The sequence below is a fragment of the Caenorhabditis elegans genome, chromosome III (genome assembly GCF_000002985.6).
Source record: "Caenorhabditis elegans chromosome III".
Lineage (NCBI taxonomy): Eukaryota > Metazoa > Nematoda > Chromadorea > Rhabditida > Rhabditidae > Caenorhabditis > Caenorhabditis elegans.
Window position 1 is genome coordinate 621,505 of NC_003281.10, and position 14,792 is coordinate 636,296.

Consider the following 14,792-nt stretch of genomic DNA (forward strand, 5'->3'; position numbering starts at 1 on the left):
AGTGTGTAGTAGTACATCTAAATAGAAGAAAAGTGACGGAAATGTGAGAAAGATAGAGAGAACGAGAGACTAAGATTTAACTTAACTGCTGAAGAGGGGGAGAAATGGTAAGAGAGTACAGGTTGTTAGAGAGGGGAAAAGTGATGATTGAAAAGGGGTAAAATGGATTGAAATGGGTTATATTGGAATATGATGTGTATCCTTTCTTCCATTTAATGATAATAATTTGGGATTCGAATTAGGTGATAAGTGAGATAAACCGACCGATTTCTCCATTTTCTCGCCGACTTGCAAGATTTTCAATTTGCAAAGTTGAATGTATAATTTTTTGAATATATATTAAATGTATAAATTTAAACTAAACATGTGTATGGGAAGAGTTTTATAAGTTTTTCTAACATTTTTTTTTTGAATTCTCAATTTTCTAAACATCACAATTGTTTAAAAATCATACATTTTAATTTATTTTGAAACATTTCCAGCAGCTTTTGGCGTCTAGTTAGTGCGAAAATTAAAATTTTTCATAATAGAACATTAAATTTTTTTTTCATAATAGAACATTTGAAAAAAGGATTTTATATCAATTGATAATATTTGAAACTTCAAATATGTTTAACAGAAAATCATTTAAAAAACAACGAACGAGCAAATTTCGGTGTCGAAATCAGGATGAAATTCGATCAAACGGGTGGAACATCATGGAAAACAAATAGAGATGCCTATATCCGTATTGACTATGACGAATATATAGGAACGGTTTAATATAGGTCTTAAGAGATTATTATGATGAGTCGGGGAATTTGTCGAAATTTTGGAAAAAGAGTTTTTGGAACTTTGGAGATTTCCATGTTTTTTTTAAAATAAACGTTAATAATTGAATTTTATACTAGAACTAACTGAGATGTAGAGACACGAAGCGGGCGCCACTTAGAAAGTGGAGTTTAAAAATTGCTGATTCTATCAAAAATTTTCAGTATCCTAAAATGAAGCATATCAAAATTTGAAAATTGAAAACATTTTTATTTGCACCAATCTCACTAAAACTGATAAAACATCATAAAAACGTAAAGGTCACACAAATTTCGAAACGAATGAATAATGCCTTTTCTCTATTGTACGTTGCACAGTGTAAAATTACTATTGGGAAATTAAAGCCTATCGGAGAGGAGGAAAACGATAATTGGCGCATCCGCTTAACAACTTTCATTGAACTTAACTTGCTATGCATGAATTCATATAAGCGGTCGAAGTTTTAATTTTTGGGTTTTTTTAAAATTTAAAAGCCTATTTCAAAAAAAAACTTGGGTTATAAAATTGAAAGACTTTGGAAAACTGAAAAAAAATGTGTTCAGACAAAAAAGTGCGGGAAAAATTTGGAGAGTATGAGAGGGAAAACCGGTAGTAGTTGGGGGAATGCTGCTGTGCAGAGAAACGAACAAAATCAGTCAATATTTACATGGTGAAAAGGGCACGAAAAAATTGAGGAAATGGCGGAGAAAATGTGTGTGTTTTGACTACTGCTGAAGTATTCTGTTATCTATTTGGAACTTTTTTTTTGGGTTTAGGAGAATTTCGGGAAAATTGATAAATATAGAATTATTTGATATTTGAATTACCTCCAAAAAGTCCGAAAAATTCAAATTTTAAATTCCCTCCAAGCCTAAAGTTCAAACTTTGAATTTCTGCATAGTTTAGAAATTTCAGAAATTTAAATTTTTTTCTTCACAATGTATATAATTTTTAAATCAAATTTCCTTCCAATATTTAAAATTTTAAAATTACTGTTTCTGTCAAATTGTAGATCTTTTCAAATTTTAAGACCCGTCTTAAGTAAATTTTTAACTGCATTTTCTGAAAGTTCACAAAATATTTTTTTTTTTAATTTTCTATGTTTTAATTTGAAATTCAACTTTCTTTTAGAATAAAATTGTAACTTCTTCAAACTTCAATTTTAAAATTTCTAGATTTTTTTCACTTGAAAAATGTTCAAGAAGCACTCCAGTGTAAATGATAATTTTTTAAATTTACTATGAGAAATTTCCAAACATTTCGAAAATTTGCGACTTTCTCTGGAATTATGAGCCTTAAACCTGACAAACTTTCCGGAGAAGTTCAAAAATTCCTAATAAGAATCTCATGAATTTTCGTAAAATTTTAATACAAATTTTATATTTTCTTTTTCCCTAACAATATTTATATAGCGATTAATTTTTTTAAATGGTTTTTTTGGTGCAAAATTGAATGGAAAATGATAACAAAAAAAAATTTAAAACAAAAACGATTACATAGAATATAAAAAGTGACAAAACAAACAAAAATGTTCCTTATCGTTTCATAAAATGTTCGCAACATTATTATAATAGTACCGCCCGTCTGCGTCGTCGTTTTCCCGATGCCGGCGGCGGGCGTGTGACATGCCGTATTGTTCAACGAAGTACGAGAGAGAGACGCAGAGAGTTCGAGCAAATTGAGGAGATGCCAGACAGATGGAGATATGCCCGTTGTCGGTGTGTCTGCGTATCTCTTTATGAGGGATAGGCAAGAAGAAGAGCACGAGGATTCTCTATGCATTATTATGAGATCTTGAGGAGGGAGAAGTAGGAGTTGGAGGAGCTGGAGGATAAGAACGGATATTTTTATGAGCAAGCTTGTGGTGGGAGGCACCTGTGAAACTGCAAAAGTGACCGGAAAGTGTAGGAAATGATTTTTTTAAAAGATATAATATAGAAAGTGGTTTATAATCAGACTAATCTGTTTTTAAAAAATTACTAATTTTTTTTACAGTCAGACAGAGGAGTTTTACAGAGATTCGTAATTTGAAATTACTTTTGGCTCGCTTTTATAAATTTTTTTGACCCCTAATACAAAAAATATATTGATATTTGAAAATTTTTAATTTATTACACAACAATGTGTGACTTACAACCTTTTTTTTAACCAAGATTTGGGCTGGGCCTACGAGAATAGGCTCCGCCCAATTATTGGTTGTTTTTTTGTGTTTTCGCATTGCATGTTCATTACTTTTTGGATTTTTCGTGCTTTCTTTCCAAATTTTGGCTGATAATATTAATTTTTTCAAATTTCGAATCTTTCACCAATTGAAACAAAAAATCAATTTTATCAACACCATTATTTACAAAAAAACCCAACTCCAAAAATGTAACTTATAACATCATCACAATAAATTACTTATACTCAAAATCAATGTTTGCTCTGAGAAACTGATCGAAGACTTCAATCGTTGAAGAGTCTGCCAAAGTGACATTATCATAGGATGGAATCGGAATTCCTACACCAAGAACTGAACGGACTGCTTCACGGGCCGTCATTGACAGAATACTGGAGAAGGCGCTCAGGAATCTGGAAAAATTGATGAAGTAGTCAATTCTGGTGTAGTTATATATTTACAGTTATAGTTATAATTATTTTACTTACTTGAGATTGTGGTTACTTTTGAATTTTTTTAAATATTTCCAAAATTAAGATAAATACTTACGCTTTAGGAATATCACCAATATTCGAGAAGTCGACTCTGGCCGTGATGGTGGAATTTTGAAGGCGCCCGTGGATTCTGGTGTGGTTCAGGAAGGGCTCAACGGTAGAGAAAGTGTCAACAACGAGACGAGCCAGAATATTCTGAAGAAAGATTTATTTGGTCTTGAACCGATTGAAAATCATAGCGCTAGAAAGAGAGGATAGCCACTATATGGGCGGAGTCTAACTTGAGACAGTTTTGACATTATCATTTTTTAGTAAATTTAACATTTTTTGCCTGGTTCAAAATTTTTTTATTTTCAAAACCAGCCGTGGACCGCACCTCCGGCGCGGCCCCCGACTTCTGGAGCTGAAAACCAATTTTTCTGAGACTACCGTAATCATACAGTTCTCCTACCGTACCACCATTGTACCACTACAGTACCCCGACTATATCCCTACACTAACCCCAACTCACTATCCCTCCAGAAGCTAAAACTTCGCAGACTACAAAGACTACATAGACTACAAACTATGGACAAACGGAATAAGCGCTTTATATATAGTAAATGATAGACCCCTCTCGAATTCTGGTTTTTTTCCAATTCTCCGAATAATTAGAGTATACCTGTTTAGTTTTAGCGTACGGATTAATGAACAAATCCACCGCCAGACTCATATTCAACATGACTCCCTCCTTCTCACTCATCACGAAATATGGTGTACTGTAGGTGTGAAAGAACAAATCCACGTGATTGTTCGGGTACTCGTTTCTCAGCTTTTTGAAGAATTTTCCAATACAAAGCCCCAAGAAACCACAAGAAGTTCGGAGATATGGCTCAACGACGGGAATATCCTTGGAAACCAACAACTTCACTAGTTGGTTTTGATGAGCGGAGTGTATAAGGCAATTGGGGATAGAGACGGAGATCCAGGAGGTTAGCATTCCCGGTGTAGAGCTGGCGTCTGAGGAATAGAGAATATTAAGGGCTAGTAAAGCTTAAAATTTATAAAAATGAGAACTAAAAGCTTGTAAAAAGGTAGTTAAATTTAAGTTTCCAGCTAAAAATTGTGAATAGTTCAAATTTTTATTTCGATTTAAGACTTTTGTGAAACTTTGTAATTCGGATTTCCCGCAGTTTTTTTTAAATTATTCACATAATATTTATCCAATGCTGTTCCTGCACGCAATTCTGTTCTGTGCTAGCTAGGACTTCCATGAGAGAAGCGACCGACGCGGTCGAGGCTCCGCGCCGCCACACTATACAAGTGGATACATTGCGGCGTTGGTGGTGGTGTGGTCCGAGGCACCTCACTGGCCTGAGACCGGCGTCCATATGGAAGCCCTAGCCTAGCGATCCCTTAGAACTTAAAAATCAAACATTTGGGAATTCAAAAATCATACCGGTCCAATTACCAATGTTGATTGGATGACAAAGACTCTTCCCATAAACAATATCAGCAGCCAGATCGAATTCCGTAAACTCGCTGAAAATAGTTTTAGGAACATTTTGCAGGAAAATACTCTAGTTAGAGAACATTCAAAAGTTTTAGAAAATGTTTAAACTTCTTAAACTTTTACCTCGTCGCGTGCGGGTTTTGGGTCAAAAAATAATCCACGTAGAAATTCGCGCCAACATCCACGTGGCTTGGCAAAGAATGCAGAAAGCGATTGGCCTCTTCGATGAGAATTCCTTTAGCAGCTGAACAAGCCTGGGCATTGATAACTTTTTTCACAAGTTTGGAAAATGGGGTCTCGAACAGATTGACCAGCCATGAGAGGACACTTCCACCAATTCTGTAATTTTTTTTTAATCTCTGCAACGATTCTCTGAAGATTTAGGCTTTGCTGCGCTGAGCCAAGGCAGGTAGGCACGAGGTAGGCGTAGGTCGCACTTACTCCACATCCAACTTTTGTATCTGCACTGTACAATCACCAATTTTGACTTGAGGCTGCCCGTCGAGCTGATAGGCGGCTGCGGAAATGTTCATTTGGATCCCGGTTGCGTAGGCATTCAACCATCCTTTATCTCGAATCTAAATACTTTTTCAGCCTCCAGAAAAATTAATTTAATGTAGGACCTACCGTAATAACCTCCGTGAACTTCGCGTGCCACCTGCCTGATAGTTTGATAGCCCCGCCAGTGGTCCACCAGTTAATGCCGGTTTTGGACAACTTAAAGTCAATTCTGGAATTAGTTTGAAAATTTATAAATTTATTTTCAATTTTTATAATTCAAATTCAAATTCAAGTTCAGTTATACTTACTTCGGGGAGCTGAACTTTTCAATTTTCAAGTCATCCGTTCTCACAACTCCATGACCGATACTCGAGGAAAATGGAAGTCTGATTTCGGGGATTGTGATTTTTGGAATCTCTTCGTCGACCTGAATATGCGTAAAACTAAGTTTTTTTTAATTCCAAATTGCTACTGGAAATGAAAATTTCAAATATTCTGAGTTTTCGGCGGGAAATTTAAGTTTGAAATTGTTACTGGGAGGCTAGTATTTTCTACATTTTATCGGAATGTCAAAATTTCAAATTTGAGAAAAATTTACAATTAAAAAAAATAGTAAAAATCTACAAATTAAAAAATTTCGGTGCCAAATTCAAGTCACATCTGAAAAAAAAACTCACCACATGATGTCCATTCTTACTGAAAAACTTGAAAAATGGTACATTCAACCGAACTTTCAACGTTTCATTATTAAATGCATAGCAGAATGATATAGTAAGAATTAATAGTAACAACAGAAGCTTCATATTAAAAATGTTCGGGCCAGAAACTGATTTTTCCATTAAAAAATAGAGTATTTCAATGAAAAATGAGTGGAATGATAGTTTATAAATGGGTGTCAGATGACCAAGATATTGAATTTCTGGAAATAACAGACGATACAAAAATATCGATCGGGATTTTTTAGAGATGTTAATTGGTACACAAGGTGTTACAATAGGGTATAGGGGAAGTGGGGGGACACGTGAAGGGGGTAAGATTGAAAAAGGAGATAAGATTTTGATTGTCTGAAAATGAAAGATAGCCAAAATTTTCAAAAATTGTCGGAAATCGACATAGATAATTGCTGGTTTTGCATTTTTCTAGTTTTATGATATCATGTACTTTGGATTAGATTAAGAATTAATTTAGACCAAAATGGACATAGAAAAACGCTCTTTTTGGGAATCAAACCCAAATTTAAGCTTCCTCCGTCTTCATCTCTTCCTTCATACGCATTTCCACGTATTCCCCTTCATCCATAGACTTGAACTGCTTTAGGACCTCCTCAATAATATTATATTGATGTGAAACTTCTTCTCTGAACTTTTTCACATCCAGATTTCCCTTTGCTTTGAACTTATAAATTGCATGGTCCAGGACCACAATAGACTTTTCCGCTTTTTTGACGAGTGGCACATTCCACGCGTGTTCGGGAATTTTCAGCTTCTCGAGGTCTTGATAGAATTTGTAGTAGAGCTGGCAGAGTCTGCGGAGCGTGATGTAGCATTGCTGGAATTTTTGGATTATTTTTAGATTTCTCGAATTTTGCGAAAATTTTAAAATTGGAGTTTCAGAAACTGTTTCCAAAAAAATTTTATTTTTTAAATTTTTTTGTAAATTTAAAATTTTCAGAAAACTCTAAATGGTCAAATTTGATAAGTTGAATTTTTAGAATGTTCCCCATTTTTGAAAATTTTGAAAATAATTTTCAAGTTTCCACAAAATAAAGGCATTTTCAATTCAGTTTTATTTTCAACAAAAGTTTGACTAGCGGGCCCTGCGGGCCCGACAGTTGTAGGGGATGTAAGGCGAGTCCCCTTGCCGGGCGTAGGCTCTCGACTTCGCCTCGAACCTGTTAGAGGGTTCGTGCAAATTGCAGTGGGTCAAGGGAGTCTTCTTGATTTTTGAGTTCGGTTTGACCAAAAACAGACGCACCCGATGAATCAGTTAAAGCTGAGTTTTGATTGATTGAAGTTTGAGGAGGATTTAGATGGGGGGAGACGTACCCAAATTTTGTATAAAATCGAGTATTTCTATATAATATTCGAATCCCGAATACTCAAAAAAAAACAAAAAAGTTTGTCAGTTGGTAGAATTGAACCAACTACCAAAATATCCGCAGACATACGCACTAACCACCCGGCCATGCGGGAGAAATCTCAAACTGGAAGTAAGGAAGGTAAATTTCTGGAGGGAGTCGTCTTTCGATTCCGCTTTCTTCAATTATAACTATTTGGGGAAAGACGTTCGAAAACCGTTTATCACTGATAAGTCAGCGGAAAACCTAATTTTTGAAAATTTTATTACAGCATTGTACTCATTATTGATTTCCCAAAAAGGAGACGTACAGTTGAGGGCTATATCTTGTACACAGACAGATGTATAGAAAAAAACAAGTTTTGGCCTGAAAATTAATAAAATGAATATCTCTTGGCAGAGTATTTCTAATGCGACGAAACTTCATCTTCCATTAAATAAAATCAAAAACTATGAATCAAAAATACATTCCGCAAAACTTTAGTGGAAAAAATGTTCAGGAGACCCAGGAAACCACTCCCCCCAGTACTAAATTTTTGAATTATTTTTTTCTTGAAAAATTTTCCCACTGAACTTTTTACAAATTTTATATGTCTCGATGCGTCTTGATGAGACCTACACGTCATTTTTTAGAAAACTAAGAAAAATTGAAAACTGACCGAGTTATGATTGAAAAAGTAGATTCGCAAAAATGGCAAAGTGTGCAAAATTTGGCACTTATTCGTCTTGCTCGGCCGACTCATAGAACTTTTTCCAATTCTGAGTTAAAAATCGTGTTCAGCGTACTTTTGTACGTGGGGTAAACAAAAAAAATATCAAAAAAGATGAAGTAGAACTTGAGATAAAGACGAAAAACTACTTTTTCGGAAAAAAATTTTTTTTTGGCAAAATGTCATTTTTTGGCCATTTGTTTTATCACAACTTTTTTCCATTTGCACTTATAATCTCAAACTTTTTTTCAAAAAATCCACCTCTCTGAGTAGTATCTTGCACATAAATTTGGAACAAAACCGAGCAAAACCCGAATTTTAATTCAATTAAAACATGGTTTTTTGGGGGTAAAAAGAACAACAAAAATTTTTTTCAAACTGGGGAAAGCCGCCCTGAGCTCAGTTTTGCTCCAAACTTTGTGCAGTTTTTTGCTCCACCGTGGGGCAAAATATTTCTAGTAAGCTGTCAAATATTATAAAATTCAGTCAAACGGCTCTGGAGTTATTAATGAAAACGTAGTGTGACATTTTTTCGCAAGCCAAAAAAAACGCGAAAAAACGCGAAAAAGGGGCGGAGTCTGTACACTCGGCATTTATTAGAGGCTGCTTGGCAGAATTTCTAAACAAAAACCTTTAAAAAATCAATATTACATTCCAACTAACCCGTATCTTGTGATTCATTGAGGCTTCGGTCTGCTTCTCCCTCTCAATTCTAGCCAAACATGTTTTCATAGCCTTGCATTCAGCGAATATACTTTTCATAGTGTCTTTCATGGCGAATCTTGCGTAGGATTCGAACGTGTCGAATATATTCTCCCCAACACGGATCTGGAAAGCTACAAAAAATTCGAAGACAAAAAACTATTTTTTTCTTTTAATTCGACACTTAACTGATGAAGGAGGGCGTTGTCAGAGTCCCATTTCGGTTTGATCTACGCAGATCTACAAAAATGCGGGAGTTGAGACGCAGAGTTCTAAAATGATTTCGCATGGTCAGGAACGTGCTGACGTCACATTTTTCTGGGCGAAAAATTCCCGCATTTTTTGTAGATCAAACCGTAATGGGACAGCCTGGCACCATGTGTGGTAGGCTTGGTGTAGGCATAGCATTAAAATCATAAAAAATCATCTCACCTCGGTAATCTCATCCAAGTCATTGTAGTCGAACTCTACACCCATAAATTTGCACAAATGCTTCTTGGTAACCGAATTTTGGAGCAAACGATACTCTCGCCGTCCCAGAATACTTGTAACCAATCCCATCGCAGAAAATCGAGTGAAAATGAGAAAAAAAAAGTGAAGTCGACCAAATTTTATATGCGCCTCTAATTGTTTTTCTCAGAATTTGGCAGGGGGTGTCGTATATGAATTTGGATACTGTACAAAATTGGGTGAAAAATTATAAATATGCCGTTTTTGTGCATCTTCTAATTGTTATTGTCTACATGACTAGAAATTGTGATGAATAGAAAAAAAAGGGAACAATTTAATAATAATTCAGATTTTTAAAGGGTTATATGTATATCTTCCTAATAGTAAGTTCATTTTAATATATCATTTTTATAAATTAAAGTTATTCGACGCAAAAAACGGCGAAAATCGAGGCTTAAACTGCAAAAACAATTATTCGAAATGCTCTGTGACGTCACAAAATTTCAAAAAATATTTTCACGCTTTTCTGGCGCAGTAGAGCGATGGGACAGTCTGGCGCCACATGTCGGTGAACATTGGGTTACTGTAGCTCCAAAAGTATGTAAGTACTGTGGCAACACCAAATTTGACGACAAAATGCTGAAAATTTGTAAAATCACCAATGACGCTAAATTAGAATTTCGTATCGAAAATTTAAAAAAAATCAAATTTTGTAAAATTCCACCATAAAAAAAAATTAAATTCAAAATTTTTTGGACCAAATCTTTTTTCCTTAAAACGCGCCCAAACCTGGCTAAACTGCAATTATCAGTAGAGCGCGTTTACACTGATGTACCCTTTGCCGGGCCGTGTTTCAGCTAAATTCTGCTTTCTTTGTTAATAGAGCGCATTTGCTGTAAGCGGGAAATTTGAAATTCCCTCTTGAAAATATGACTTTTTTAATCATTTTTTCGCGGTGTTTTCGAGCTTTTCTTTCGAAAAATCCCGGATTTTCAATTGAAAAGGAGATTTTCTACTGAAAATGACTGGTATACTCCGATTTTTTACATTTTTCACGAGTTGAAAAGTTTACAGTCATTTATGAAAATTCAGTGTTCAAAAAGTGTCTCAAAAACCTATTCAGCTACTCAATATCCCAGTAATTCCACGTCATTATACAATTTATATCATAAAATAAATTCAAATCAAATATATGTTCAAGTGGAGGAGGAGAAGGAAAGTACTCGGATTTTTGGTGGGATGCCAACTGGTTGGAAACGTATGTAAATGTGAAATGCTACAGGAACACCGAGAACAAAATATGTGTGTGGGTCACGGAAAGCTGCTAGATAACGGGGAGAAATGACGACGATATGGTGAATAGGAGAGAGAAAATTGGAATACCCAAAAAACAAATAGACACAGGAAAACAGGGGAAAATTTGATAAAATCGACCGAAAATTAGGAAAAAAAACGACAAAAATTTGAGAAAATCAACCGAAGTTTAGCAAGAATTTTCCCAATTTTCAGGCAAAATTTCCACCGAAAAGCAGTTATTCCTCATCAGTGACATCGGAATCTTCATCGTCTGATTCATGTTTCATAAGCTTCCACACATCCTGCGGTGGACGCAAAAAGCCAATCACAACAGACACGTTGTCGGCACTTCCAGCCTCAATCGCTTTTGTACAGATGAAACGGGAGAGCTCCGCGTAGTCTGAAAAAATTTTTTTTCGATTTTTAAAGAATTTTCTACATTAAAAAATAAAGTAACGTCGGCTAATGTTTTTTACCTTAAAAATAATTTTGAATGGTTTTTTTAAAAATTGATTTTTTCAAATTTTAGTAAATTACCCGATTTTCTTTTTTAAAAATACAATAATTCGAAAATCTTTACTTTTTTTTTTGAAAACCCCCGAAAAATAGCCAATCTTCTGATTTTTTTTCAGAAAAAAAAAACGAAAAAATAGTTTTTGGCTTTGGAAATTTAGTTTTTCTCCAAGAATTTTTATTAACCTTCAACAGGATAATCATTCGCAAATGCCTCCACCAACTGGTACAGGTCACGCTCGTTGAAAACATCAGAAATTCCATCACAAGCCAGGAGCACCAGATAATCCGAGCTTTCAATAGGCACCTGACACGTTTCCGGTTCATTAGAGATCATCGGCCGTCCAGGAACATCTCCGAGTGCTCGGGTGAGATTTAGAACTCCGTTCACCCGCAATTCGCCTCCAATCACAAAAAGCTGGCCGCCAGCTTCCTCAACACGCCGAGCTTCCCGTTCATCGGATGGCGAGTGTCCACGTGTCAACTGACGGAATTCAATGTTCGACATGACGTATCCGGGTGAGTCACCGAGCCACGCCAGCGCCATAAGCTTCTGATCCATGTCGATTGCACAGCAGACAGCTGTACTTCCACCCTTCCAACACTCTTTCACACTTCTGACAGTCATTCGTTCGTCGAGAAGCTCCAGCGACTTGCGAAGCTGATCTTCGAGGCTATCTGAAGGATCTCGCGATTTTCGAACCTCCAACCATGTCTCCCAAAGGTGCCCGGCTGCGTACTGAGAGCACTCGTGACCACCGTGACCATCGAACACCGCTAACACCGAAATTGGATCCTAAAAATTTCATTTTTCAGTAATTTTCCAGGCCTAAAATCCTCCTAAACCTCTCCACGATCCATATATTGCCCATTAGGATACGCCAAAAACCGATCTTCTTGCTTGTGACGTTGCCCTTTCAGTTGATCGCCCGACACGTGGATTCCAGACCACTTTTCAGACAGAATCGGGCACGTTTCGGCGTTTTGCTGGAGAATCTTGTCGATCGCCGGCCAAATTTTGTCGTTGAATAGCTTTTTGGCTTCTGAAAATAAGTTGTATTGATGAACAGAAGTGTTGAGTTTTTGAAGATTTTTTAAAAATTCTATTTAACAAGTTTTATTTTTGCAAAAATTAGCAGATCAATGGGGAATGGCCAGCTAAAAATATTTAGCAGACCAATGAGGATAGGTCTGCTAAATATTTAGCAGACTCATGGTAGGTATGCTAAATATTTAGCAGACCCATAGGTGGTCTGCTAAATAATTAGCAGACCCATAGTTGGTCTGCTAAATAATTAGCAGACCAATGGGGATGGGTCTGCTAAATATTTAGCAGACCCAAGTTAGGTATGCTAAATATTTAGCAGACCAATGGGGATAGGCCTGCTGAATATTTAGCAGGCCCATGCTTGGTCTGCTAAATTAATAGCAGATTTTGCACATTTAATAATTACCTGTGGTACTATCGGTAACATAAATATCAGGATTATACTGAACATCTCTGAACGCAACTTCACTGAATTTCTCGTCAATTTCTGTGGCGATCAAGTGAGACACCCAGTGACAAAAGTCGACCGCCTGGCCTCTTTTCATCATTTTCTGGAAAATGTCGTGAATCGCGTCTCCGAAAACATCATGAACTGGTCCGGCGATTGGTGGATGACGGAAACGTATTGGAATATGCGGTTGTGGAGTGTCGGCAACCTCGACGTCATAGCTAGTTTTCTCCATTTCATCTGCAAATGCCTCCTCCAGAAGTGACCGGACACTTCGACGGCGATCGCCGATGTGATCCTGGAATATACATTTTTCTAACTAGCATTAAATATATAAAATCCCGTTTTCTACCTCGAAAACCGCATCCCGCTCCTCGTTTACTTTTTCCATGTATTTTTCCAGTTTTAAAACCACTACCGGCTTCGGTGGGACAGCTGGGTTGATCTGACATTTCAATAATTGTTTTTAACATAAAAATCAGAGAAAAACCGAGAAAAAACAATGGATTTCAACACAAAATGAGGAAAAATCAACAAAAAAATAATGCAGAATTTTCTGCACCAGAAACGCGCAAAGCTTCTCGTTTGCGCACTTTCGGTGCGTTGGCGCGTTTCTCGCGCGAAATATTAATTTAATTCGCATTGTATTGTATTAATAACATTTTTATCAAATCAAAAATGGATCAAAAATTTAAAATAAAAATCAATTATTCATATATATCCATGCGCGCCAAGATAATCCCACTCCACATTCGGCGTCTGTACTTGGCTGTCCAAAAGATCCCATTCCTTCACTTTCGCCCTCTCCGCCCAATTACATGCTTCATATTTGTGGATATATGTCTCCTTGAAATGCTCCCATAGCTCATTTGCCACGCGATACTGAAACTCCACGTGGCATCGGAATTCAGCGGGGTCGGCTCTAAGCTTGGGTAGCGAGTTGTAAGCTTGAACTGCGGCATTTTTTCTCAACTGGGCGTACTTATCGATTTTCCACGTGGTTAGTAAGAAGAAGTCCTTGTAAAGAATAAGAAGAGTATCGATGATTTCACCGGTTTCCTGGAAAAATCGCAGATTTTTCTTGAGTTAACTCAAACGCCATTGAAGGCCGCCTACCTCATCCTCAGCACCCAAATTCTGAAGTTCCCTGCATTTTCTCCGAATCTCGTACAACGTTTTTTTATACTTGTCGCGAACCTCGTTGTTCTCTACTTCAATGACTCGTTGTCCGGCGGGAAGCTGAATTCATTAATTCAGTTCTTGATAAATGTAATTTTGAAAAAAATATGTTTAAAAAACCTCGGCAACGTCAATTCTACCGTTATTCGAGAGGGTGATCGGTGTGCGCTTGTAGATTTCCTAAAAATTTATAAATTTGAGAAAATCCGTGCCCGTGATTAAGAATATTCTCACCTCAAAAATATCCGGTTTTTTGATAATCTCGTTACTTTTCGAGTAAAGTACACAGGGGCGTTCAACATTTTCCTCCTCGGGATTCACAGAGATTTTGACCTGAAAATTTCTTGAGCTTAGGTATAGGCATACGTTTAGGTATTGTCAAAGGCATAGACTTAGAAATTGGCATAGACTTAGGCGTAGGCTTTGGCTGAGGCCTAGGCTGAGTCTTAGGCTTTGGCTGAGTCTTAGGCTTAGGTGTGAGCTTAGTCTTAGGCTAACCTTTAGGCTTAAGCTTAGGTGTAGGCTTAGGTTTAGGCCTAGGCTTATGCGTAGGCTTAGGCTTGTGTCTCCAGGCATAGGCTTAGGTTTAGACTTAAGCTTAGATTTGTTTTTTTTTTCGAAGGTTTCTCAGCAAAAAAGATTGAAAACATAAGACTCTGAAAAAAAAACGAAAAATATTACCTTTGGGTCCCGTTCAGCAATACGTGGGCTCTCTTTCACCGCAACTGGGCCTGCCAGCTGATAGACGCTGGAAATATTATCTGTAGCTGAATCTACAGTGCACAGGGTTCCAAGACATTGCCCCATTATCGGTTGTGACAGGGAAATAGAGGATTACTTGGCGAAGGCTCAACTTGGTAGGCCGCCTAATTTACAGTACCCCACGACTGCCTTGTTTTCGACTAGTCCGGGTTATTTTTAAATTTTGTTGGAAAA

The 14,792-nt window shown here is 36.7% G+C and overlaps 4 protein-coding genes and 1 non-coding gene across 5 annotated transcripts; all 5 read right to left on the reverse strand.

Annotated features, from left to right (window-relative positions):
- Window positions 1-2,305: 2,305 nt before the first annotated feature.
- Window positions 2,306-2,411, reverse strand: T19C3.11. The gene has a single exon (NR_101781.1). It is a non-coding gene; the product is annotated as an Unclassified non-coding RNA T19C3.11 (non-coding RNA).
- A 662-nt stretch (window positions 2,412-3,073) lies between these two features.
- T19C3.5 (LBP/BPI/CETP family protein) lies at window positions 3,074-6,434 on the reverse strand. The gene is made up of 9 exons (NM_001381695.1): window positions 6,112-6,434; window positions 5,743-5,861; window positions 5,561-5,663; window positions 5,375-5,511; window positions 5,057-5,272; window positions 4,880-4,962; window positions 4,103-4,440; window positions 3,497-3,636; window positions 3,074-3,360 (listed from the first exon to the last, which is right to left on the reverse strand). Exons 1-9 carry the CDS (start codon window positions 6,271-6,273, stop codon window positions 3,186-3,188), a joined length of 1,473 nt encoding a protein of 490 aa, NP_001368028.1. The 5' UTR covers window positions 6,274-6,434; the 3' UTR covers window positions 3,074-3,185.
- Window positions 6,163-10,017, reverse strand: T19C3.6 (uncharacterized protein). The gene is made up of 3 exons (NM_064822.3): window positions 9,355-10,017; window positions 8,884-9,048; window positions 6,163-6,982 (listed from the first exon to the last, which is right to left on the reverse strand). The coding sequence occupies exons 1-3, from the start codon at window positions 9,481-9,483 to the stop codon at window positions 6,671-6,673; spliced, it is 606 nt and encodes a 201-aa protein (NP_497223.2). The 5' UTR covers window positions 9,484-10,017; the 3' UTR covers window positions 6,163-6,670.
- Window positions 10,018-10,514: 497 nt separating this feature from the next.
- Window positions 10,515-13,122, reverse strand: fem-2 (Protein phosphatase fem-2). The gene is made up of 5 exons (NM_064823.10): window positions 13,030-13,122; window positions 12,636-12,975; window positions 12,028-12,224; window positions 11,368-11,977; window positions 10,515-11,068 (listed from the first exon to the last, which is right to left on the reverse strand). The coding sequence occupies exons 1-5, from the start codon at window positions 13,066-13,068 to the stop codon at window positions 10,905-10,907; spliced, it is 1,350 nt and encodes a 449-aa protein (NP_497224.1). The 5' UTR covers window positions 13,069-13,122; the 3' UTR covers window positions 10,515-10,904.
- A 266-nt stretch (window positions 13,123-13,388) lies between these two features.
- Window positions 13,389-14,663, reverse strand: eakr-4 (EAK-4 Related; the record flags this gene model as incomplete). Its single annotated transcript, NM_001306715.1, has 5 exons — window positions 13,389-13,736; window positions 13,794-13,916; window positions 13,977-14,036; window positions 14,091-14,189; window positions 14,538-14,663. 5 exons carry the CDS (start codon window positions 14,661-14,663, stop codon window positions 13,389-13,391), a joined length of 756 nt encoding a protein of 251 aa, NP_001293644.1.
- Between the last annotated feature and the right edge of the window lie 129 nt (window positions 14,664-14,792).

Bases quoted from the DNA above. Each gene is read 5' to 3' on its own strand.
- T19C3.5 (NM_001381695.1), bottom strand. From the start codon at position 6,273: ATGGAAAAATCAGTTTCTGGCCCGAACATTTTTAATATGAAGCTTCTG. The intron at 5,273-5,374 runs GTAAGTGCGACC...AAAAAATTACAG, and splicing joins ATACAAAAGTTGGATGTGGA to AATTGGTGGAAGTGTCCTCT. The intron at 4,441-4,879 runs GTATGATTTTTG...TCTATTCCTCAG, and splicing joins CAACATTGGTAATTGGACCG to ACGCCAGCTCTACACCGGGA.
- T19C3.6 (NM_064822.3), bottom strand. From the start codon at position 9,483: ATGGGATTGGTTACAAGTATTCTGGGACGGCGAGAGTATCGTTTGCTC. The intron at 9,049-9,354 runs GTGAGATGATTT...GTAGCTTTCCAG, and splicing joins ACTTGGATGAGATTACCGAG to ATCCGTGTTGGGGAGAATAT. The intron at 6,983-8,883 runs GTTAGTTGGAAT...CAAAAATTCCAG, and splicing joins CAATGAATCACAAGATACGG to CAATGCTACATCACGCTCCG.
- fem-2 (NM_064823.10), bottom strand. From the start codon at position 13,068: ATGGAAAAAGTAAACGAGGAGCGGGATGCGGTTTTCGAG. The intron at 12,976-13,029 runs GTAGAAAACGGG...TGTATATTCCAG, and splicing joins AGCGGGATGCGGTTTTCGAG to GATCACATCGGCGATCGCCG. The intron at 11,978-12,027 runs GTTTAGGAGGAT...TGAAATTTTTAG, and splicing joins AATATATGGATCGTGGAGAG to GATCCAATTTCGGTGTTAGC.